The sequence below is a fragment of the Tyto alba genome, unplaced genomic scaffold, assembly GCF_018691265.1.
Source record: "Tyto alba isolate M040663 unplaced genomic scaffold, T.alba_DEE_v4.0 Super-Scaffold_5, whole genome shotgun sequence".
Classification (NCBI taxonomy): domain Eukaryota; kingdom Metazoa; phylum Chordata; class Aves; order Strigiformes; family Tytonidae; genus Tyto; species Tyto alba.
This window is the reverse complement of record NW_024881326.1, coordinates 2,362,048-2,388,893: the sequence shown is the minus strand read 5'-3', so window position 1 is coordinate 2,388,893 and position 26,846 is coordinate 2,362,048. Positions and strand designations below refer to the sequence as shown.

The 26,846-nt window shown below is 37.6% G+C and overlaps 1 protein-coding gene across 2 annotated transcripts; it reads right to left on the bottom strand.

Annotated features, from left to right (window-relative positions):
* Positions 1-3,387: 3,387 nt before the first annotated feature.
* On the bottom strand, positions 3,388-25,350 carry CHIC1 (cysteine rich hydrophobic domain 1). 2 transcript variants are annotated; one of them, XM_042807429.1, is made up of 6 exons: positions 25,164-25,348; positions 17,991-18,045; positions 11,530-11,685; positions 8,696-8,752; positions 8,407-8,466; positions 3,388-7,606 (listed from the first exon to the last, which is right to left on the bottom strand). In XM_042807429.1, exons 1-6 carry the CDS (start codon positions 25,328-25,330, stop codon positions 7,556-7,558), a joined length of 546 nt encoding a protein of 181 aa, XP_042663363.1. In that variant the 5' UTR covers positions 25,331-25,348; the 3' UTR covers positions 3,388-7,555. The 2 variants fall into 2 exon arrangements, with proteins under 2 accessions (XP_042663363.1, XP_042663364.1); XM_042807430.1 differs by lacking the exon at positions 17,991-18,045 and having other exon boundaries at positions 25,190-25,350.
* Positions 25,351-26,846: the final 1,496 nt, after the last annotated feature.

The following is a 26,846-nucleotide window of genomic DNA, read 5'->3' as shown; positions in this document are numbered from 1 at the left end:
GCTGAAGATGTAATGCCTGATACTTACAATTCGGCAGTTCAAAGCCATAGGGTAGCTTCCAATTTAGAGCAGCTGTACCAGTCGGTATCACCCTCTCTGAGTTTCAAAGCTCTTAATTCCGTCAGTACTACATGGAAATTTGGAGCAATGTGATTTTCAGCACTACTTGATGCTACCAAAAATTATAAAGAAACTTAAAGTAAGTTACCTTTTCCATGCACTCAACGATGACAAAAAAAAATACAGTATCAAAAAGTTACCTCGGATGTGTCTCTTCTCTTTGTGGTTCAAGTGTGGCTAGGATCCATTCCTCCTCGTTGTCTCCTGTTTTCTGCTACAGGTGGAAAGAAATACTGAACGAATGCTCACCGTAGCAGTTGGAATAGGAATTAGACAACTGGACACCCGAAGTATAGTGAGAGTTGACCTCTGATTCCCTGGTCATATGCTACCAATGGCTGAAGGTTAGCTCACAGAGGTGGAAAATTGCCACTCATATCAAGAGCCTCAGCAGTGGCCAACAACTCTTGTTAGGTACTAACAGATTTTACAATAGTTTGGTTTTTTTTCCAGATGGTCCCAAACCAGCACTTGAACCTTACAAATACTTGAAAATTATCTAAAAAAACTAAACCAAAACCTCAACAGAAATTAAATTAGATTTGAAAGGAACTCATTTGTACTTTCATGGAAACAGCAGTAAGGACCACTGGCATCTTAGTTTTCAATTTACAATTTTGCACTTCATAATCTAGCTCAGATTAAGATGCAGACTGACCCTCTGTGGCTACAGATTTCACCATCCATAAGACTGTCATTCTAAGGTCAAAACAAGTTTGTCTTTGATGAAGGATGTTCAAACATGTAGGAAACTAGTGTGGAATTAAGTTGCCCTGTGCTGCTGAGCTGTCCCATGTTGCTGTGGTTTCTTCTAACCATTCCCATTATTGTTTGGGCACTCCCAGCCATTTTATGCACGCAGCCTTAGGGCTATTGTTTGCAGAGTCTTAGCAGACCATATTCTTCAAATCAGAAGGCTTGAAAGCATCTCAAATTGAGCACCCATCACAACCACAAGGCATATTAGTGCATTGCCTTCAATACTGCTAATGTGAGAACCCCTTTTTATATTTGTTGCCCTATTCAGACACTTCCTTGTCATCAATGTCCAAGAATGTCCCTGTAGATATTGTCAGGAGAACCAGTAATTTTCAATTACCCATTTAGCCTTGCACATCACAATTCACACTAAATACAGATCGGTCATTACCTTTTACATGATGTATGCCTTTTAATTTATTTAAAAATTATTTTTAGTCTGAGAGCTACTTTAACTCCTCCTCCCAATTTTCTTAGAATTTTGTTGCTCTGAACGTTCTTTAAAACATTTTTTTTTCTAGCAGAAATCTCAGGTCATATTTGTTACCAGTGAGTTTAAGATATATAAATCTATTTCCTGCAGAAATTTTAATTTATTATTCAAAAAAAGTCTACTGTGGATCATATGGTTTATCTAAATAATATGAAATAAAAAGTGAATATATTAAAAGGATAATCCTCTAAACAGATCCAATTATTACAGAAAAGTCAGTAGTTTAGCCTAGACTAAAACCAGCCCTGTTCACATTGTTACAAAATAAACAGGTATAAATCAACAAAGTCTAAATAGGTTAGTTAGATCTACCAGATAAACTACAACAAGGAAATTACTGGTTCAGTCAGATGGAGAAATAATAGAAAAATTTAAATCAGGTAGGGGACTAAGTAAAAGGACTTTTAGAAAATTACAAGCAGAATCTAGACATTAATCTTAGAACTAATCTTTTCAGTAAAAACAGTTTTGTTAACCGTGCAGATGGAATCAGTCAGCAACAAAAGATTTTTTTACAGGAGGAATGGGAGCACATACACAAGAAGAATTGGAGGATTGGGAGGACCACTGTAATACAAGTATCAAGCAATTCAACAGTACAAAGTGTGAAATGATAAATCCGGACTGACGGGACTAGTAATGAGAGTTTGTCGGGCACTCGTATAAATGAGAAGTGACTGAAGAGAGAAAGTCCCAAATTTATCACAGAATGGCTGTGAAACAGAAATACAATACAGCCATTAAGAAGACAAATGTGACCCTTTAAATTTAACGGATCACATTATTTTCACATAAGAGAGGGAACTATCTACATTGAAATACCCAGTGCCTTAGCTATGAGCCAGTATCTGAAATATCTGATCGTTTCTGGTCACACCTATTCAAGGAAAATTAATTCAGACTGGAATAAATAGAAGCAAATCCAATTGGGATTATCAGAAACAGAGAACTTTGCTTTTGAGAGGAGACTAACATTTAATTGTCTAGCAAATGAAGACTAAGAGGATTTAAATCTCTATAAGCTTAACTAGAAAAATAAACTCAGCTGGAACACTTCAACTATTTATTCTGAAGACCAATACTAACATGACAGATGTGTAGAATTTTAAAAGCACTGGCACAGACATTATAGTAAGCTTCACTACTGAACAGTTCTGAAACTGCATTCCAATAGTAGAAGTTGGGGCCAGATGCCAAATATTCTTTAAATGGACCTTTGCTAGTAGTCTAGGCAATTACATCTCATATACCCTAACATAACATTACGTTTACGACTCAGCCCAATGTTCTTATATTTGTCTTAATACCACAGTAACATTCTCTAAATTTCTCAAACAATATTCAGCAACAGTTACATGCTTAAACAGCATGTCAACCTAGATGATGCTCCTGTATTTGTCCAAAACAACTGAGGACACCAACTTTCAACAAAAACATTGCACATGCCCGTTTCAGGAATTCAATATTCCTTCCTCAGGGATGAGCCACAGGCTTTAATTTTAAGTCCTGCTTTCACAGCTACAAAGCCAGCCTGTTAACACACACACAAAAGGCCACATTGTTCTGCGTTCACAAGCCTTGATATAAGCCAATGATTTATTTCACTAACACACACTACCCACGCTCAGGTTGTGCTCTCTGAGGTGCAACTACAACAGCACAGGAGAAAACCCTCTTGCTTTTCAGAGAGGAACACTGCAGCAAGAGACTCCTACAAAAAGTCCTTACAACAGAGGGTCAGTAAGCCAATCAACCAAATTATCTGGAGACTAAATGTGATGCTTATTCTGCAGATTTCTTTTTTGAAAAGCCTTCTTAAGCTTTCAAAGTCTTGTTTAAACCAGACAAATCATACTTAAAAGTCCCAATACAAGCACCTGATTTGGCTGTATCAGAAATGTGTCTCAAAGAAAAAAACCACCACCACTACTACTGCCATTCCTTTGACAGCTGATGAGCATGCTGCTACAGAAGCTTTTTTTTTTCCCCCACAAACACATTGCACTACTCAAATGTTTTCATCTTTAAATTTAATTAAAGAAAAATGTCTCAAAGTGATTAAGCATGTCTGACTTGCAGCTTCTTTTAATGGCACAAGCCAGTGCAGTAAATAGTAGAAAGCAAGCTCAGTTAGAATTTTATTTTAATTTAAAAAACCCCCAAAACTCTCAAGATGTGAAGTCCTGTTAAAAAAAGTGGCTGTTCACTTGTAAACAGAATAAAACTGTTAAGAACAAAGTTTCATACAGCTTAAACAAAACCACTTTTCTTAAACAGTACAAGTAACAACACCATAAGAACATCAAAAGCAGAAAACAAAAAGAAAACAAATGGCAGAAGAATCACATAACATTACTTACTAAAATGATAAATTATTTACATTGAATATTAATAGTTTGACATTTTTATTGCTCCAATGGTAGTGTGTTGACAAGTAAATGAAGTAAACTGTCATAGTGGGACAATAATGAACATACTTATGTTTTTGCATATGGAGTTTTGTACCTATCAAGGAAAAGCATAGGAACTTTTTTTTTTTATTTATCAAGACCACACCAGATTTAGCAAAAATGCTTTCTGTTTTAAAGTCACACATCTACAACAGAATCCACACTTCCTAGACTTGTCTGTGCATGTCTTGGAACACTTTTTTTTTCCCCTCCTATGGTAAAACAACTTCACAGATGCAGGTGGGGAACCGGTAGTTCAGAGCTTTGATGCTCTGCCAGCATTCTTTAATACTTCAATACTCATTAGATACAAAACTTACTAGATACAAACCCAAATATCTCCTAGATAAAAACTAGAACAGAAAATTAGTGTCAACATGTTTATATGAAAAATTAAACGCTGATTTGATAGGCAGTAACTGCTTTTTAAAATCTGCTGCAAACTCACGCTACTGATAGTTACTAATGCCCTCTTCTCCTTACTCTCTGCACAATGTTTTCTCTTGTTGGAACCAGTCAAGGCACTTTCTTCACCACTTCCACTACACTTTGCTAACATTTCTCCGTTACATTGCTACAAATTATTTCTCTAATTAAGAAGTATCCTCCATAAATTGGTTTACCAATTCATGCTGACTTCTTATTGTCAAAAATGAGATTTTCAGCCTTGTGAGACGTAATTACCTGCTGAATGTTTTTATATTAAAGCAGAGGACAGCCCAGGCCAAAAAGAACCTGTAGGTAGGAGTGCACGAGCTCGCAGCAGTACTTACAGCTGCCTTAATCTTTATATGAGCTATGGAACCTGTGTCTTTCAGATGCAAACATAATACTGTGTTCTGGTTTTGCATTTTAATGCAAATTTATCTACTTATTAAAACACGGAGCTTCCTGTAAATGGCAGTTTTGGCTCTCTTTACTAGCTGCTTCATGGCCACATATTTAAATGTCTGTTAAAGCACACAGAGAGACCCTTTCATGGTTTGAACACTATACAGTTAACAATTAAGGACAAAGTAAAATGTACAGAATTTACAAACTTAAAATGTAAACTTTAAAAACTAATATTCTGTGCTTAAGTGCCTGGTGGTGCCTGGGAAAGACCCAGGGGCAGACAAGCGGCTGCGGGCAGAGCAGCCTGCGGCACTGGACGTGGCCAGGCCCACGGGAAGGGGACGAAGGCGGGAAGGCAAAGCTGGGACCTTGTTCTGCCTTGGATCTCTGGTCATAGCGCAGCACAGGGTGGCCAGGGAGCAGCCCCAGGGGCTCCTCTAGCTCCGGGTATTCTCTCAGCTTGGCACAGCACTTCACAGAAACAAGACAGATCAAGTTGAGAAATTTTGAACTGAATGCCATCAAGTCAGCACAGACCGAGGAGGATTTCTTTTACCAGCAAGACTGAAGACTGCTCAGCATTCACTGCTGGCAGTGACTAGAACTGTCATTCAGCTTGCCTGTTCTCTCAGTCAGAAAAGAACATTTTGAAAATACAGTCACATAAAGAAGAAAATAAGAACGTGCTGAGATTTCTTGAGTTTCTTACACAAAAAAAGAAAATTACGAACAAAGTTCTGGTGTAACAGTAGGAGACTTCCATTGTTCTGTTAATTAAGCTAAGCTCCCTTCATTCACTCCAGAAACTTATTTGTAAGAGAAATACATAGAATTGTGTGCGTTATTTCAGTTTTGGTTTACACTGCATTTTTCTGCCATTAAGTATTTTCTCTGCTTCCAGTTAACACTCATCCTAAAAAAATAAATTGTAAAGAACACTTTGCTTGGCTTTGTAATAGAAATCTGAGTTGCAAGGTATAGCTAATGTTAAATTCAAACAACACAATAGCTTTTTATTCATTATATTACATATGCAATTACACAGTTAGTTGTCACCAATCTATCAGTCAAAGGAAACCTCCGCACTAAGTATACAGATTTCAGAGTCTGAAGCATCAGTCTGTGATTGGAAACTACTGCAAGCGCTGGAGGTTGACTCCTCAGCTGTACAGTAAGAGTAGCATGGAATTTGATTCAAAGGAACAACTTGCATAAAACTGGCCTTCTGTAAACACTGTGTACAAGAAATCTGACCTACTACAGTTATTAGAATGCAATGGTTTTACAAATACTATATTTTAATACAATACTGCATACTGAAAAGATGCAAATACATTCAGAGGAAATCCCAAGTCACCCTGAAACTGAAAAGTGACTCGGGATGATGTCACAAGGAGTCAAGTTGATGCAAAGAAATGCCTGGACACTCACAATGATACTCATCACAACTTGCAAAGACTCGGTCATCTGCTGTTTTTTCTCCAATTTCTTATTTCTAGTCAGGAAAGGGAGGGAACCTGCATCCATTTTCATTTGCTCACTACTATCAAGTGGTCCTGCTTAGGCCAGCCATTAGAGGAAGCTTTTCTACAATCACTTCCCTTCCTGAAATCAGGCAAGCAGGGAAGAATCCAAAAATACTCCTGAATTCCACAAGGCATCTGTGGCTCTTCAGACTGTGCCCAAATGCCAAAACATATGCATGAACCCTTTCAACTGATCCACTTCCTCCCATCAGCATATTTTGAAACACTACTCTGGTTTAGATAAAATTTATTTCCACTGGAAAGGATGCCATGTCACTTAACTGTTAAAATGCTGAAGTACTCTCACAATACAGAAAGAACAGAAGCGTTACTTCAGCTTTGATTTGGCCTTTCCAAATTTTTCTCCTTAGTAATGAAGGTCTCCAATTATGGAACATACTTTTCCTTACTTAAAAACAAAACTTGACATTCATATATTCTTAACTTAAAAAGAGGCTTTAGGATATTTTGCTAATAGCAGCCACCACCTGCCCCTCAAATGCAACTTTTTCAAAGGTGAACAGTATTTAAGCTTCCTATTTCAGGTGCTACAAACACCATCTGAAATTTTTTGTTTGTTTGTTTTTTAAAAAGACAGAAATGTATTTTTCATCCATTTACTAAACAAAGTGCAACTGAGCCCTATACATCTGATAGTATGTACAAACTCATTATGGCTTTACCATAAAAACAGGATGTGAATGGGTCTATACAATCAGAGGGACACTAGCAAATGTCATGAAGAAAATGATGCTGGACTGTTGGCAATAGAATAAGAGCTATATTACATTCTGTAAACCTTGGCATACCACACTTTACATTATGCAAAGAGTCAATATTTACAAATCCATAGTGGGCAAAATAACCCCCTAATGTAAATGATGATTTTGCAAAGTGCAGGACAAAACCAGTGCTATTGATTGCAAGTCCTATGCAAGCAAGTTATACTAAAATCATTACTACAAGACGCTTACCTGGACATTTCTACGGAGGGTTTATAGGTTTGCGACATTTAGAATGAAATATAGCATGACACAGCATTAGGATGCATGTTTGAGGACAGCAAATATAGAAATTAATAAGGCAGCATGCTCAGAACAAGTTTAAGCAGCACTGATGTCAGATCCCTAGTGGCAACTATATCAGTTATTGTTAATGTTAAAAATTCAGAGTGCAACATAGAAGCCTCATTTAACATAAAAAAATGTGCAAATTGTTCTCTTCTTAACAAAAGAAAGTAACATAGCGAGGAAGATATTCGACTGAAGAACATTTTAAAGTCACAGCAAAGTAGACCATCTTCTTTCCAAAATCATCTACAAGGCACTAAGGGTAGAAAATGACAGGTAACATGAAAGACCAAATGCTGTTCCTCAGTCAGGTCGAAATATGGGATATTTTGGTAAGAATTCTATTAATATTACCTGTTGAAGAAGGGAAAAAGACAAGAACAGAACACAGTAACCAAAAAGTTCAAACCTTCGGCACAATTTCCATGCAACATTAGCTAGTACATGAGACTAAACATATCTGAGATATTTTGTAAGGAGTAAATGTTTCTCAGAGTAAAGGAGAGATTTCAGACATTTTGAAATACAGGGCATCTGGACACCTGACTTTTTTGGGGTGATTACCTCTCCAAGTCTACATCATCTTGACGTCTATACATGAAAGTGGATGGTGGAATAGTAGAACCACTGCAATATTTTCAATTCTATTTTCCTAAATGAGCTGTCTGTCTTGCTTAAAACTTTATGAAATTCAGAGCTGGCCAAAAAAGAAAGGGAAAAAAAAAGAAAAAAATATCCTGACAAAAACCACTACTGTAAAAATACAATGTTTCTGCACAAATAATTGGAATCAAAGTAATTATGAATACCACTGGAAAAGGTGGGTAAGCATTAAAAAACTGTGGACTGGTGTGGGAATCACACCAATGCACCAAAGTCCCAGGGGGTCTCCCTCATTACAAATTACAGCCCAAAACAAGTGTATATAACAACCCTACGTATATACTCCAGGAAGAGAAAATATCTTTAGTGGTAACAATTTCTTAATATATGCCATGACTGCTCATGTTAAGAGTGGCCTTCATGGACACATGTCAAGCACAACTGCATGTTTTTCTGAGAAATCTTTTCAGATAGGTGACAGTCTAATAAATTAAGGATTTTCTCTATAAAGCCAGTTATGTTGAAAACTAATTAACAGAAGTAATACTTACATATTCCATCATATTGCTAGTTTCGCATTTCCTTTTACTCAGCTTCCAGTGCAAACCAAGCTAAGAAAATAATTATCAAAGGATTAATGCATCACAGCACTGTTTCGATGAGTAACGTAACAAGCATTAATAATATCAAATTATTAGAATCTAGAACACTTCAGATACAGGTTTAAGATCAGTATAAAGTAGAAAATTATTACAAGACTCAAATTTCTACATGCCAATTATGCACGAAAAATTTACTATTCTTAAAGCTGAAGAAAACAAGCACTCTAACTTGTCTTACCTTATGATATAGTCTGTTATTTTCCCATTCTAATAACTTCTGAATTGATCTTCTAGTCTAAAAAGTAATTCAAAACTGTATTATAAATGGTTCAATAGCCTGCCTCATCCAGAAGAATCTTACTATCGTATTTCTGGCTTAAGATCAATTGAAAATAAGTTAGCTTTATAAAAGTAAAACCAAGCAAAAGAGAAATCATAAATGGAAGTCCTACCACTTCAACTCCCCACACCTCAACATCATATCTTCAGAAAAAAACAAGACACCCATGAGGTTTTTTTGTTAATTTAGGACCGCAACTTTCCCAGAATTAATCTACTTAAGAGATCCTTTTGAATTTAGCATTTCTACCTGCAATAGCCAAGCCACCAAAACCAGAATCTCCTACATTCTCTTGGTCAAATATGCACTCACTACAGGTGGTCTACTGACAACCCATAATTTACATACATGTAATTTCCAGATTTTGCTAATGTAACTGTTACCTGAATCCTGAAAAAAAGTCTCACCACCACGGAATTCCAGTTCACAACAAACAGTGCCTGTATTTGCAACTCTTGGATACCAAAGTGCATATGATCTTCATGTTTTGCTCTTTCCACAGTTGTGGGAGAGAAGATCTTGAGAGTTCCGGTGTTTCTTAAGGTCACAAAAAGATCACTGTGATGACCTATTCTAGTTCCTGCACTGTATGCCGCAAAATTCCATCCACCAATTCCTTTGCTAAAGCTAATAATGGTAGGTGTGCTACACCATCTCATTAAAAAAAAAAAAAAAAAAAGATACAAAGCTATCCAATCCTGAGTCAAAGACTTAATGGTGGAGAATCCACCACTTTGTAAATTTTTCCAGTGACAAAGCTATCCTTGGAAATCAAAAGTACATGCTGTTCCCTGTTTCAACTGACTTAGTTTCCTATTCCAGCCTCTGGATCTCAAAATGCCTTTTGTTGCTAGATGAGTGTACAGGGACTGGCTGGGCTGGTATTAATTTCCTTCACAGCAGCTTGTATGGTGCTGTGTTTTTGATCTATGAATAGATTAAAATAGATGTAAGACTTTAGTTTTAGACTAAGATAGTGTTGAAACCACTTAAACGTTGTAGCTACTGCTGAACAGCACTGACCAAAGGGATATCCCACGCCACGTAACAGCACGCTCAGCAGTAAAACTGGGGGGCTGTTATTTCCAAAGTAGCCCATTGCCCAGAGACAGGCTGTGCACTGGTCTGGTGGGAGGTGGCGAGTGATTTGCCTTTGCACCACTTGGGTTTTCCTCCCTTTTTCTCCTTCACTTATTAAACTGTCTTTATCTCAACACATGAGTTTTTCTTACTTTCGCTCTTCTGATCCTCTCCCCCATCCTGCTTGGAGGCACAGGGAGCGAGTAAGCTTAGTTGCTGGCCTGGTTCAACCCACCACAAGAGAAAATTAAGAACCATCTTATGCCTGTGATTGTTAGTGATCAAATTGCTCTAATATACACACACATACATACCCACAGAAGTAACATGATCTTCCCTACTCCTACTTGGTAGGTATTATTTGTACCCTTGAGAATTACATTAACGCTACAACATCACATGGGCATTTATTTAGATTTTCACCAGCACAAGAATATTAAATATGGTTTTAAAACTGCAAATATACCATCTGTGTATCTCAAGCATATTCCTCTGCAATGAGAACATTTCTAAAGGCAGTTAAAATGAGCTAAAACAAGCCCTACAACTTCTTAGTGATATATGCTTCAGAGATTAGCAGTTAAACAAGCTAATGTATTAATGCCTTTAGTGAATTTATTTTTTTTTTAAACCAAAACCTCAATGTCAGTCAATGCAACTGTTATTTTCTTGAGCAAGTTGGAAAGTTTGGCAAAACACTTCTATTTTCTCTGAAAGGCAATACCTATTCCTTGGGTTTGCGTCCGGTTTGTTTTATTAAAGATCATAAACTCTCAAAATCCAGAAGTATTACTTTTTAACAGATTTTTACTTAAGATCTTTTCCTATAGTTAAATTGACAAATGTGAGAGTTTTTTTTTCCTAGTGCACCTATGTTCTATTTACATTCATGGATAAGATTTTACGGCTACAGGTCTTACAAACTATGTAGCTGTAAAGAATATCATTACACTGTATCTATGTATTTCCTAAACATTTACTGCTGTGATAAATCAATTTTAAGTGTAAACCATAGGGGTAATTAAGATCATGTTTACCTGATCTTGCTAAAGTGTTTTTCAGAATTATTTCTTTGGACCTGTTTACAATAATGCTCAACTGTTGTAGATAAATAAGTTAAAGGGAAGTCTTTAAAACTCCTGAACAGAAAACAAATCTGTGTTTGTTCTTAATAGAAACAGCACAGTAAAATATGTCAAATAAACCACAGCTCAGAAATGTTAATGGTAACTGCTACATATGAAAAAGTGATTTTTAATTAAAAAAAAATATTTACTCTGATGTGTGAGTGTGTGTGTGGAGAGGAGAAGTAATTTTCACTCCAGTTCAGGCAGTCTTTGAAGGTCAATGTCCAGTTCTGCACTCATTTAATTCAATTCTTAACCTAAATTTCCAGGATTTCTAAAGGTCTATCGTATAGTCCAGCCTGTTCTGAGATGGTATTAGCTATTCCTAAAACTATTAATTCAGTTGGCAATTTGGGAGCATTTACTACAGTAACAAACATTTTTTTTATTTTCTAAGGAATGGAAAATGGAATAACCTTTTGAATGTGCGACAAAAAAAAGGGATTTGAAATGGACATGATACTATTAAACTTTATATATTGTTATCAGTAATTGCAAAATAAGAGGAATGAAATGTGTACTTACTCTTTTGTTAAGACAGACTACAGGCCACAGGCTACAGCCCAGTGTGCAGCAGCAGCACAGACAGCCACAAAGCAGCCATTTTACGTTGACAGGGAGGTTCTTTCTTAAACAGGCATTCACACGACTGATGCTGGTCTTGAATTCTTCTGGCGCAACCTGCAATAGAAGTGCGAAACTTCAGTGGAAAGAAATTACAGGTTCATCTTCTCAATAATTGCCTCCGCAGATTAAAATACAAATGAAACATAATACCCTGGTTTCCAAGGAAATGCGGGGCATCTTCATAGCAAACACACTTGTGTGTCACAGAAAGAAGGATAATATTGTCCAAATTAATCCCCTATCAGTACAAGTCTAGGGTGTGCCTGGGTGAAGATGGACCTCTGTCCAAAAATTAATTCCTGAAGTCGTCCGTATCAACATGAGGCCACAACTTCACTTGTGGCTGCTTCCTAAAATAAGGAAGCCTGGAAAGACATATATTATCTTCAAGGCAAAGAAATGCATCTTGTACAGCGTTATGAATAAAGCCTGGCTGTTGAAAACCAACTTATTTAAATTAAGCAGAGCTTATTCAAAATATTATTTTCTATATATTGCCACTGTAGAGTCACAGTGGAAAACCACATTCTCTACCAGAAATAAGCTCCTTTCTCTGGTAGCAGTGTGTTTCTTACAAAAGAATGACAGTACTTACCTATTTGCATACCCCAAATCCCTCATCTTGCTACAGAATCTAAATAACTTCTGACAAGCCAAATATAGATTTGTAGTATTAACTCCAAGATGACACTCTTAATTGTAACACAACCCAGCATTTGAATGCACAAAGCAGAATAACCAGATCCAACTTTGATAGACTTGATGAGTCAGGCACAATAACTCAAAAAAAAAAAATTTCCTAACTACTTGCCATGTTGAAGAAAAAAACCCCTAGAATTAGTCTGTATACAAAGCTGTGCAACTACTACATAATCCTTCCAACCAAGCAAGCCCAAGTGTTCATTTGATTCTGCAAACAAGGGCAACAACAACAAAAGCATTAATTTAATGACAAAGACTCCTTTCACCAAAGGAGCAAAACTATGGGGCAGGAAATGGAGAGGACCTGATTCTGCTACCTCCGCCTATTCACAAGAGCTAAATTCAATAAAACATTGCAGGAAAGAGAGTAAATAAATACAACATCTGTTTCCTGGCCATTCAGATCACCATGCAGTATAGAGTCAGAGGTCATCTGGGTTTGTACACGAGCCAGTCCTACAGTTAGTGATGTAAGAACATAATTTAACGTTGTGATTATTTTACAGCAGGAATTAATAAGCACACAGAAAGTAATACTATTGCAATTATATAGGCTAACCCACCACCCCTTATTAAATAGACAATCTTGTAATTCTTTTTACATATACAAATGGAACAAATAAAAAAAAAATCCTTTAGACTGACTGGAACATCAACATTTAAGTATATTTTACAATAGACAGCAATTTTTTTTTTTTTTAAAGAAAGAAAGAAAATGTCAGAAAACCAGAAATATTGGGACATTTTCAATGAACACAGAAAAAAAAGAATCACATTGTAATGTGGAAAACTAGCAGAAGGTTTTACAGATCTCTCTGCCAATGATGGCTCTTGTATTCAGGATATAATAAATACCAGATGCACATGAGCAAGACCATTTCATCTTCAGTGTGGGAGAATGTTTTGTAGTAAAGTACAACTGGGTTGGTTGTAGGCAGTATGAGTAACACTGTAAAGCTTCTGCAGTCAAAACATGCTTCAAAGTATATTGAGATTACATATATTAACAAATTAGCATTCTCAGCTCTTAAGAAAGTTTATATTTTCCTAACATTTATATATATACAAAAGGCACTGTCTTTGATAAATCTTTTAAAATTTATTCATGTGTCATTCTATCAATTTATTTGAAAGATAAAAATAAGTAGGTTTTTTTCTTGACCCCATTAGTACTGCTGCAATGAATCTCACTAAGAAAAGAGAGTTTGCTTCGCTATTAGACACCAAGTTTACTCGACAACACCACACCCCAATCCCAAAATACAGCTGTACAAACTGACCATAAAACAATGGAATCGCACGGTCTAGAATGTAGTTTAACTTTAAGAAACCTTATCATCAGTGATAACATTCAACATGAAAAGAAGTCAACCAGATTCTTACATCACAGCTGGCAGAAACACTGGGGACCTAATGAGAAAGCACTGGGATGGTGAGATTCCCTATTTCTGTGCTACTTTTAAGGGAGTCACTGTCCACATCAGGTTAACAGTTTGATGCTACTTTCCAAGGACAATTTTGAAATCCTCCCCTTTCTGTAGAGCACAGCCCTGCCAATGGCTAAACTAGAAACCAACTTTGGATGACACCAAGAAGCAGAGAAAATTTCCATTTCAGAAATTTTGGTATGATGTTTACCTTGATATAGTATTATGAAAGCACCACTATGACCTGGTAATGCACCAAATATTTTCACATAAAGGTGAATCTCTCAGCTGCAACATAAAACGAAATTACTTAAGATGGTTTTGGTTAACCCAAACTACTGGATATTTTTCTCCCTTTAGGAAATGTAATCACAATAAATATTTCTGTCAATCAATGACATCTTCATTTGAAACTAAAGGAACCTGTGACCAAGATAAGTTTCATTCTGTGATAAATAGAAGCAAAACACAGTTTTGTTACTCTCAGTTTACAGCTCAGTAACAGCTAAACATTGTTACACAGCCACAAAGAACCAAATCTGTACATAACTCTTCTAATTTAATAATAAAATGGTATCCAAATGAAACAGTCAAATAATTTTGTTGATTTTCTGTTTTTTAAGTCTTGCCTTTCTTGCAGGTACAGATATTGAAAGGTTAATATGAAATGACTAATGTATTTGAAACAAACGGAGTATTAACAGCCCCTCCTGCACAAAGAAAGCTCCCTAAGAAAGTCTAGTTTTGAGTAATTTTGGAAAGTCTCTGGGAGAGTTTCTGTTTGGGTCTTGAACAGAATGAGATAAGTACATAGCTCCTGGCTGTGCAGTATACCTTGTAAAGAGACTTTAGTTCCTTTTAGGTCTTTAAGGGCAGGAGGAAAAAAAAAAAAAAAAACATAAAAGGAAAGGAGGGGGTGTCATAATATTTTACAACAGGATGCAAGAGAATCTACAAACACAGGAAGAGAGCAAGTAAAGCCCAGCAGGTCTGATCTTTCTCCTTCAATCACGATCACAAACCCTATCAATCACATGTTGCAATGGGATCACAATACCAAGACCACGTTTTATGGCTTACATTTCCCTGCACTGCACAGTAATCTCCGTATAGGACCCTTATTGTTTCAAGATCAGCGCAGGAAACTCCACTTTCCTCCTTAAGGTTCACTGCCTCCATCATTTTCTTGTCACCTGGAGCAGTGTATGCTATTGTGCCATATATCATGAAAAGTATTTTGTTAAAAGCTGTTAAATTACTTTTTTAAAAGAATTACTAATCCTATAAAACTGTAGCACACAATTTAAATTTAGCCAGAATTCAAATTTAGGCCAAAGTCCAATCACATCATTAAAAGTTAAATAATGCCTCTGTGTTAATATAGTCAAATCTTTTCTTAAAATATCCCATGGAAAATAATGCACTGTTTGAAAGCCTAGCTCATTTATAAACCAGCTGAAGCTTGCATCTCATCCTGCAAAATACGTATTTAAGTCAATCCGGTGGAATTAGCTAGGCCCAACATCTGACCTACCTGATATTTTCGGTCCGTTCATTGTCTTACTGCCTATGTTTTATCCTCAGATATACACATTCATCTCTCCCAAGAAAAGCAACAGACATGTTTCAATTCTATATTTAAGATGTAATTACACACATCTTAGCTCTAGGCTAATTTACAATAACTACCCAGACTTTGTAGAAAATGGGAGATGAGGAGGTAAGGGAGATGGGTAAAGAAGGGGTATTTCAGATTTAAAAAAAAATAAAATTAGCGGATGATTTACTACCATCATCATGTAGATGGGCAAACCGAGGGTCAGAAAGTAAATTCCTAAAACCACACAGTGGCATAAATCCAAACAGTGACTGCTTCTGGGAGAAAGCTGTAGCTAGATAGTTTTATCTATTCTGATTTTTATCATGTGTTAGATTTTTAATCCTCTGTTTAAAAACCTAGATCTTCATCTGTACTTATTAAAACGAAAAACAATATCATGGAGAAATCTGTCAACACCACCCATTCACTTCATCTTTTACACTCCATTAGCAGATGGGATATATTGTTGATATCAACTCACAGTGGACAACAAAGCTATTAATGTTACACAAACATTCTGAATAAAGTACAACATTGCCTTATACTAGCTGTTTACTAATGCAAGTTCATAGTAAACATTTTAATCACAAATTGCTAATATAAACAGTCACTATGCTATTCATAAATTGTGATTTCATAAAAAGTAAAAATTTGTATCTTAAGAACAGTAAAAGATCGCAAAGTGGTGTATCAATCGACTACAATGCTTACTATCCTGAATTATTTATCAGAGTATTTGAAGAAAATCCTCTTACTGGAAAAAACAGTTTTCATTTTCAATAGGGATAAAGGTGATTGACTGCCACGATCAGAGGAAGAAGCAGATTATTTATTTCTTGCAATTCATGGAAGTATTAAAAACCAAAAAAACCACAACTCGTTTTTAATGTCTTTCATGGCAGTGTGTGGCAAGCAGTAAGAAAAATGTGTTTACTATCTTATTTGATTGGTGTTTTCCCCCCACAAAAGGGAACTAATTTATTTTCAAGGTTTTCTTACTCAGAAAGCCCCTCAAATCCACATATGAGAAAAAGATAACAGAATATCAAGATTCTCAACAGAATAAGCGTACCTATACACAGCAAATTCCTGCTCATGCGATTTGTCACTGATGAGATCTATAGAACAAGAGTAAATGCCAAGTGGAAGAATTTCCTCTTTACTCTCTGCTAAATTACATCCAAGCAGTCAACTGAACTTTAATTTAAACTCCTGTTCACTATCTATTTAACAAGAGGAGGACAGTCAAGTGGGAAGTGTGACAGGCATTGATGCTGACATTAAAAAGTCCAGGTTGGAGGAGTTGGGTTTGTTTTGATTTGTTTTGTTTTGTTTTTGTTTTTTTTTTTCTTAATATGCACAAACATATTTCAGAGAGGCAGAAAGAGATTAAACTATATTATCTAATTGTTCTGACATTTCCTGCAGGCTTGTTTACAACAAACTAAAACTTGACTACAGTAACATAAAAATTGTTATTTCCAGAAAGTATTCTGTGGCTTTTCAGTGATCAGAAAGATCTTTGCAGAAAAGAATAAACCTTACACATGCAAGGTAGTAAAACGTACATGATATTATCACCAGCCCTCACATCAGACACTATGGAATCAGTAAGACTTTTCCTTTTCAGCTCAGTGAGATTCTGAAGCAAGGCCAGAGTTCCCAGGCTATCTTTTAACAACCAAAAACTCCAAATAGCAACCTGATTTTCAATTGTACTGCTGTCAAAAAAGCTGGACAAATTCAATACAAATATTTTATTCATTATACTCTGGGGTGAAATTGAAGGAGAAAAACCCCAGATGGATTTAGCAGATCCAGGAGATGCCGTCCAGCTGCATTTCAGTATACTGTTAATATGACTCAACAGCTACTGCAAGAGGCTGCAGAGGCAGTGTAGCTGTATGGTATGACATTAGAGAAAGTACTAAGAGCCAAATAAACTTTTCCCTCACAAATTCTGGAAGAGATACACAAGGAGGATATAAAATGAAGCAAAAGAAAAACACTAGAGTGTGAAACAGCAGAAAGAAACAAATCCAAGAGAAAAAGAATTCAAAATTTAGAAGTCTAAAACCCCATACAATTATGAAAAGAATTTAAAACCATAACCATGAATTTTGTTACAAGATTTCATTAATTAATAGCTATAAATGAATATGTATTAAACTTGCATTTAGTAAGATGACAGGACTCCAGAGAAACCAAGAGACTTGTCACCACTCATTTTCGGAACTAAACAATTATTGTCTTTCTGAAAATGTACTAGAAACCTACTTAATTTGTAGATTTAGCACTACAATATTTTACTCATTAAAGCTTCAGATAAAACAGATTCTCTTCCAGAGATCTGTCTAAATAGAAACTCAAGGCTTGACAGACATATTAAAAAAAGAGGTTTAGCATTTGAAATAATTTAATTCACACAGGAGGTATCACAAACTCCAGAGATCTATAAAGCAAGGCTAATTGAGTTTTGCTTTCATGTAGGTTGCCTGCATGAAAACAGTGTGATGGCATGTTGAGCTTTCCTGTGTTTAGAATGTCAGTAATGATAGTATTCGCAACACAGAAACCACTGGATGCACTGGATCTTTCCATTTAAAAGAACAGTTTAATCTCACACTTACCTTCCCTGTCAGAACAGAAGGAAATTCTGTATCAAACTTGTTGCTCAAGCCAAACCTTGAAAACAAAAGAGACAAACAAAATATATTCCACCTAACTTACTTTGTTTCCCTTAATAAAAAAATGTAATAGATTTTGTTCTTAAAAAAAAATAAAACAAAAAACTATTAATTTCTTTTGCCCTTACATTTACATTATTTCATGAGCTTTCAATCTAAGTTTATATAAGGTCTCGTGTATTTACAAGACAGAGAAATATAGTTTGTTGCCTTACTTCAATACCTTCAAGTCACTAGAAGCACAAAAATTCTTCTATGATTGCATGGCAGTAAGTTTCAATCTTTCCTTCAAAAAAAAAACCCTCCAGCTATTAAATTCCAGTTTTACTAGGTTCAATAATCCTTTCACTGCTATTTCTCTTACTCATGCAATTTATTCACATGCAACAGATAAAGCTAGTTATAAGGAACCCATTCATCATCATCTCAGCTTTATAACCATATAGTTTTAAAAAATTGCTTTGGGCTGAGTTAATCCATCTCATGCAAAACATGTAAGAGCCTACACAAAAACAAAACAGTTTAAAAACAACTATGAACTTCAAGAAAATTCAGTCCTAGGTATCACTGTGACTATTCTTCATTAAACTGTTGTTGGTTTTCAGCAAGAGTTCAGTCTTCCTAACAAGTGAAAACTACAAGGAGCTAGACTTTGCTTGTAAACCTATGTTACCATTAGCTCCAAAACTACTGGAACCAACTGAAATTTCCAAGAAGCTAGTGCTGTAGATCAGCAGGATATCAACACTGCAGGCTGACTTGACTTTTTTAGTTAAAGCACGTAAGTAGGCAAGAAGTTAACTAAGCTCTGATGCTAAACCTGCTGGCTACTGAAGAACAAGAACTCTCATCTCCCACTCCTTCTACCCGAATTGAAATCTTGAATCTTCACAATTCACTAATTTAAGAAAATACAACAGCAGCTGGCCTCTCAGCTACAACCTTTATGTTTGAACAGAGCTTAATGCTAAATTTGTAACAGTTAAATATACTCTACACCAAGCCCACTGTCAGCTCTGCTATACTATCTCCTGAGTATTTTTATTCAAAAAAAGGAAAAAAAAAAAAACAAACAGAAGGATGACAGCCAAAAAGGAGCATAAATACAGTTGGTATTGTAATATTTATTGTAGAAACAAACCTTCTGGAAAGAGAGTAGTTGCTTTGAGTCGAACTGACACCTGAAGTACTCCCTACTAGTCACTTGTACAAATACTAGTATTGCTGAAATGACAGCAGTCCCCTATCACTATATAATACAGACATACCCACATGCACAGTGTAAAAATTCAGATATCCAAACCTGGCAGTCTATCTTGTTTAGAAATATACAAAAACGTAAAATGAACATTAAAGAAGAGAGAAGCATAATAAAGGAACTTGTGCTGTCTTTAGAAAGCCAGTAAGCTAATTAAAATATTTATCAGCAATACTGGTGGAGTCCAATCAAGTTCTTTCAATAGCTAATTTCAGTCAGAGCCTTGATTCTTGTAAAGAGCAGCACATTGGAGCACTAGTTGTGTAAAACATTAAAAAAAACCCCACAAGTTTCTCAACCTTTGTCTCTTAAACTATTCTAAGCACTATAACCAATTGCCACCTACTTGTGTTTGTTTCATTCAATATATTTTCACTGAAAAGTTTCTAGAGGTGAATGCGTGCAAACTAAACATCAGCATAGCATGGGCTACTGCATATCCAAGTGAACTGGAAAGCCATGATATTAGTGCTACAAAAGCAAACAGTAAAAACAAGATTTTAGGCAAGCATAAAGGTTGCTAATATAAGTACATTTCCATTCTCTGTGAATGTAATCTGGCAAGTCAGTCTCCATATTTTGTAGCTTTTATTTTTAAACTGAAGTCTTCCAAGTTGTATTATACTATGTATTTATTTTTAAGGAAGCCTGAAGAGCAATGTGGTAGTCTTTTCAGACTTTAAAAAAGAAAATCCAGAAAAGACTAACGATAGGAAGCACATATGCAAGCTTGCTTTGAGGAATACAGACTTTTCTGTATATCAGCAATGAAACTACCTGAAACGATCATTAAGTCGCAGCAATCAGACAACATAATAAATGAACTACTGGAAAGCTCAGGTAATACTGCAGAATTATTTACTCTACTCACATAACTGACTAGTTCCACTAAATCATGCCAAAGGTCCACCTAGGTCAGAACACTGACTCTTACAGTGGCCAGTAGCAGATGTCTAGGAAACAGCAAAAGGAAAAAGAAAAGGCACACATGTACTAGCATTTCCCCAGAACACTCTTCTGACCTTCAATTCATAGTTCAAAACCTTTCTAAGCCATAGGTAGTGTCTTTTATCTCATTGGTCACTTATTAACATTCCCACTGTACCACCAACTTCCATAAAGAATAACATATATTAGTGCTTTCCGATTTAAATCTGTTAAGAACACAAGACCACAATATATTACATCAAATTTGAAGGCTGATAATGTCATGAAACATATTTAAAACCCAAAACTTTTATCAGTTGCCGAAACATTCCATTCAGTTATAACACATCCAAGAAACCGCAGTAACAGAAATGCTTCTCTTTTACAGTGACACCTGCAAATGGCTAAAAGAATATAAAAGGTTTTGACTATACTGAAAACAGGATAATGCCATGTTATAATACTATGTTTAGTCAGCATTACCGATGGCCTGTAGCAGAGTTTTACTAAAGTGTCTCTAGAAGTCTTACAGACTATACTTGTGATTATTTACCATATAGTTCAGAAACATTAAACTCCTATTAGATGGGGCAGAGGGAACTCAAGGACCAGATTAAAAAAATACGTATTTTTTTATAGAAATGTTAAAGCAGAATGTTATATAGTTCTACAGCTTTGCAAACAACTTTGTAAAAGTACTGAAGTATTATTAGAATATTTAATGTAACAAAGGTAAGACCTAAAGTCTTGATTAAGAGGTTAGTAACTTCACTAGACCTTCTACAACAGACTAATGATCTAGTATTACTTGGCTTATGAAGTCTTCCAAAATTCAGTATATTTAAAAATAGATATGTAAAATAAATTAAAGCACCTGTCCTTTAAATCATTTAAAACATCAGTTGGTGGCAACTTATTTCTGGCCTAGTTTTCTGGCTCCTCAGTGAAAGCTGCCCAAAGCCTAATATTTAGAAATTCAGATAAGTCACCCATATATTTCCGCTGCAATTTCCTCACTGGATAACCAGTATCTCCAAAAGCAAGGCACTGTTTCATATTGGCAACACCACTGGACTAGAACTAGGATGCCCTCACTTTCTAGTTCTTCTGTCCCTCTTTCCCAGTTTCGATGTATGGCATCGGACAAGTCCCATCATCTCATTTCCCCCCATTTGTAAAACGGGGAGAATGCAACCTCTCGTAGTGAGCTGCAATAAGATATATTCATAAATCCCTCAAATTAAAGGCTGAAATGAACACCCTGAATCATCAGTTGCAAACCCCACATGCAACAGGTATCACATTATAAAATTGTTTCCATGAGTTTAGAAAGTATAAGGAAGTAAGGTTTCCTATCCCCAGAACTGAAACAGGAAAATATTGGAAAACACTCTTATCTAGAACAGACATATTTGCAGGTACTTTACCTTTTTTTCCACTGGACTTAAATAGTGCTTCATTCTCATTTATTCCACTACTGTATTTATAGATAGTAATCACTCTTACTAGACAACACAAGCTAAACCTGTTCAGTCAACTCTTGTACAGTAGGCTCTCCAACCTCCTTTCAGCATGGCTCCTTTCCCCATGCCTCATCCAGGTGACGTTTAACCTATCTTGAACAGACAAACTCAGATCCTACAAACTATTCTTTATGAGGTACCATCTAAGCTTTGTCCAGATTACTGAAGAGCCCTGAGCTGAAATCTCCCTGAACACTTAATACTTCTCTTCCTAGCCTAGGGACTTTTCCTATGAAGCCAACAGAACTCCTGAAGAAGATCCTCCTTACCCATGGATGTTTTGGAAAACTAAGTTTTTGATAACTAGTGGAAGGCTGAGGTCATTTACTATTTTAAATATGTGGAATCTGATATTTTAAATAAGCAGAAGGTGGAGTAATATCAGACAGTAATCAAATGTCATCTTATCACAACTGAGAGCACCTGGCTCTTCCCTGCCTTCTCTAATTGATGACAATATGCTTTTCCTTAGTGCCTGGATTGTGGATGCCTGGGGCACTCCTGCAGAAAATATAATGGAATAACAAAAGTTAACTTGTATCCAAAACTAGGAGGTTTGCAGACTTCAGCAAGAATCACGAGCTGCATACTAAAGGCAAAACTATGCTTAATGGCTATTTCATTATCTCATTACTATACATCCACAGGGACTTAACGATATAGAAAAATTATATCGGATAAATAAAAAATTATACCAAGTTAGTTTGTTTAGTGTTCTGTTTTTGAAAATTACTGTCATTGCTTTGGTAGGCATATGACTCAGCCTTTGTTAAAAATGTTTATGTTTGGATACGCTAACCAGAGTCACACTGACTATGCAAGAAACAGTGAACAATGAGTTTATAACTCATTAAAATGAAACTTCAGAAGCAAAGAAAAGGCATTTACTAGGCCCTTGTAATTTCTTTGTGCTAAAATTCAAAAGCTTTCTGAAAACAATATATATGACTGATAGTTAATTTTTTCAAAGTATGAATCTTCTAGAGTGAAAGAACGTCGAACAACATGAGCATAAATTTTGCTAACCACTTTCACATACATTCTCTCTCTGTGAGTAAAATAAACCAAATACACTTTATATGATCACTCTTACCATGCACAGGGGTAAAAGGGTTAGCAAAACAGTCAGTAGAGAAAGCCAGATCCTGCTAAAAATCCTCAGAAGATTCTTGGAATTTATATTTAGTACTGTTGGATATTGCAGTAGAACTCTGTTAGGGTCAGCATCTCACTGCCAAGGTCATAAGAATAAAAACTTTCATGCAAGAAACTAATACGTAGTTAGAATCTACTAACTTGGGAGTTTTATAAGAGGACTGTACATGAAAAGCTGGACCAGAAGATGACCTTGGAATTAGAGAATTATCCCTTCTCTATACACCAAAAGTATCCAATAAGGCCAGCATCAGATGAGGAACAGAAGGCATATGAAACAAAAATCCAAGGAAAACAATGTGTTTTAAAAAAAAAACAAACCAAAAAGTGTTGTGGTTTTTTTTTTTTTTTTTTTTTTTTTTATTAATAGAGTGTCTAACTTGTCAGAACATAAATTTTTATCAGCGGTGTTCCAGACAGGTTCAGAAAACAAACACAAGTTTTACTTGATGATGTATCTCACTTCAGTAACTAGAGCAGGCCGCTTCTGAAGCCAACTGATTTCAAAAGCAGCAGCATCTGTGTGATCAAAAAGCGACAGAATTTCAGAGCTGATACATACTAACCAGAAACTCTTTAGGAAGCAAAACACTTCCCACTTAATAAAGAGGTTAGGATTACATACTATAGTGTCCAGGGTTTATTTGCATTTTATCGATATCATCCACTAGCTGTTTTTATTAATGTAAGGAGACTTAAAAATGCATCATGAACTGATAAAAGCCGCCTTCTACCATTGAAGTAGGTACGGGAAGAATGCTGGGGGTAGTGGAAGAAAGGGAAAAGGTAGATGGGAATTCAGTTCAGGCAGTTATGAGGACATATATGCTAGCTCATAATTCCCACATCACATACAACTACTGCTTTCTTTTGATGTAGACATCACTAGTTGACAGAGCTCTTGGAGATGCTCCTGCCCATCCCCAAAAGATGCTGGGGCCAAGAAGGAACTTTAAGGAACATCACTAATACACAAAAAAACATCACAGCAGACAAAGCAAATAAGTGTGTAACTTTTTTTTCCAGTTTAGAGCTTACAACCAGGTAACTATTAAGATGTGTATGCGGTATTCTAATCATCTGGCTTGTGTTACATCCCTCCTTCGGTCAGGTCACATGTTATTTGGGGTCAGGACAGAAAGAAATTCCATCAACACAAGCAAGTACACTGCGGTGCAGCAGAGCAAGTATCCACTGGCAGTAGCTCAATGCAAACCTGATTTAGACTTACATGACGGACACAGTATCAAATCCAACATTAGGATGAGAGAGAGCCTTCCCCACCCAGTGTTTTTGCTGCATAGCTAGATCACACTGCACCTATTTACAGAGAGAAATGGGCGTTCTTTTATGCAATCCAAAGAGACTCAAAGCAACACAAGCTTGATGGATCTCTACAATGCAAAAATTTCAATACCTCCCTCCCTGCCACAAAAATGAATGTAACAGCCAACAACTTGTTATGGATGTACTTTGTTATATTAATTCCTCTACTTGCAGGAATACTAAGAAAATCCCTAAAAGTAAACATTACACATAAGGTCGCAAAATTTGCTCATCTTCTGTTCCAACTGTTTAAATGAGTAGCCAACATTCTAGCTTATGTCGTGTTCTAGTGATAAAAACGCTTAACCTACACCAAACTTGAAACTAAGTTTGGAGCAGATAAACCACAACACAGCCATGTGCCTCCTCTGCAGTGCAGTGTGGGGGCTCCACGGCTCAGCTGAGACAGGGAAGGGTCACAGGGAACAGACTGCACATCCTCACATCGTGTGGCGTTTGCTTTTTATCGAACAAATTTGTTTGGGAAAACAAGTACACTCAGGCCTGTCCGGGCTGATTAGCTGCTGCTTCTGAACAGCCAACTGAACTTCAGGTGTTCGTTCATGACTTTGGGTTGCCTCGAGCGACTGGAAAATACAGATCTTCCTGTTTTAAACACGCTAAAAAGAAAACTCCTCTCACAAAACAGGCGGGGGGGGGGGGGGGGGGGGGGGCTGCAGATCAGGGTAACGCGGGCATCTCGCCTCCTCGGGTGAGGGGAGGCTGGGCGGGGGAGGGCAAAAAGGGACAGGACAGAGTCCCCCCTCGCGTCTTCACACCCTCCCCGTCCTGCCAGCCGACACCCATGTCCCGGCAGCTCGGTGCCGCGGCAGCCCGGTGCGAGCTCCCGCCCGGCCCCCGCCCCGCCACACCACACCGGCCTGTCACGCTGCCTCATGCCCGCCACCCCCCCTCCCCGCTCCTTACACAGTGATGTGCCCGGCGCCCCGTACCGCTACGGGATCCGGCGCATCGCGGGGCCGGGGCAGCTCCTGGCTCCGCACCACAGGCTCGGACTCCTCCTCCTCCTCTTCCTCCTCCTCCAGCTCATAGATAGTGTCGAAGTCCGCCATATTGGGGAGTAGTACGCTCATCTCAACCCCACCCCCCCACGCTCCCCCCCCCCCCCCGCACCGCCTCGCGCCGCGCGCCTGCGCACTGCGGGGGGGCGGAGCGCAAGCGCAGAGGCGCCTGTGGGGGCGTGTGCGCGAGCGTGTGGGAAAGGATTGAGGCGGGAAAAGCTGGGGAGGGGGGGGGGGCGGGCAGGGCAGGGCAGTTCAGTTTAGTTTAGCCCCACGGGGCGGAGAGACTGGAACCGGCACCGGACTGCCCGCCCGCCTGCCCGCCCCGTGCCCGGCAGGGAGCGCCCGCTGAGGGGAGGCGGGCATCCCCCCTGCTGCCGCCTCTCGGGAGGTGGAGCCCGGCGGGGGGGGCGTTGCGGCTGAGGGGAGCCGGCTGCGCCCCTTCCCCTTCCCGCCGCGCGCCCCTTCCCCTTCCCGCCGCGCGCCCGGGGCGGGAGTCGCTGAGGGAAGGAGGGGGCGGCCCGCCCGCCTGCCGGCGCGGCAGGTGGTGCTTCGCTGCGTTTCACCCTTTTTCCAGGTGTATTGCTGCGGCGTTTTAAATAAAAACAGCCGGGTGGCTACCTTCCCCTTGTCACTTTTCGTTTTTAGCTGCCCGCTTGCTTTAAGTTTTACTCGGGCCGCTCACTGGGGAGGAAGATGCGCGGAGGCTGAGGTGAAGGAAGAGGGGGGTGATATTAATGACGAGGCCAGTGGTTGTTGAATTTTTCTGGGGCTTTAGATGATTTTCTGGGGTTTGTCGGATTGGAAATCGAGTTGAGTCCTGCAGGGTAATGGGGTGGTGTGAGGGAAGAAAATCCACATAAGAGTTCCCAAATTGGGGAAAGAAAAACAGAACAGTTGAAAGCAGAGAAGTGCTCCTCTACTTAGTGTAATAATTACTGAGGTAATGTTAAGCACTATATTAATCACCTACTGTAAATTTGGTGTTTTTAATGGCGTTAGAGGAATTAGAAATAAAAATCTGAGAGGATTTTTGTGTATGTGCATGTTGTTTGCCTTTTTATTTGCTGTTTTAATTTTAGTTTGTTTTATTATTAGTGTAGCTACTATAAAGTGATGTGTTTGGTCTGGGGTGTGGTCAAATCTGAATTCCTGACCCACAGCTCCTGTAAGGAAGGGACCTCACCTCTTCCTAAAAGAGTGGGTCTCCATCCCTCTCTGCTGTTCTTTGGAAAAGACTTCCCTCATAAATTGTGTTTGCTGTTTTTCAGGACTTTCTAGACTGCAGCAAAATGTAGTGGCCTTGATTGTGAGAATTTTTACTACTTCCGAAAGCAAAATTGTATGAGCTACAGTTTTATCAGTGCCACGTACTCTTACTTCAGCATATTATCCATCTTATGTGGAGTTGCAGGTAAATCACACTATTATGACTTAAGAAAAAAATCTTAAATAAGGGACAAGATATTGTTATAAAATAAAATATATGTTTTATGTTCTCCCATTTTTGTCAAAATGATTTTTTATTGTTTAGTGATGAATATCGTAGATAAATTGCAGGGAAACTATGTCTGAGACAGAACATATC

What these genes read in the sequence shown, in the direction of transcription:
- CHIC1 (XM_042807429.1), bottom strand. Translation starts at nt 25,330, where the DNA reads ATGAGCGTACTACTCCCCAATATGGCGGACTTCGACACTATCTATGAG. An exon ending in CTTCTGTTCTGACAGGGAAG is followed by an intron (nt 11,686 to 17,990) that starts GTAAGTGTGAGA and finishes CTTCTATTGCAG; the next exon opens with GTTGCGCCAGAAGAATTCAA. An exon ending in CTAGCAATATGATGGAATAT is followed by an intron (nt 7,607 to 8,406) that starts GTAAGTATTACT and finishes CTTCTTCAACAG; the next exon opens with GTAATATTAATAGAATTCTT.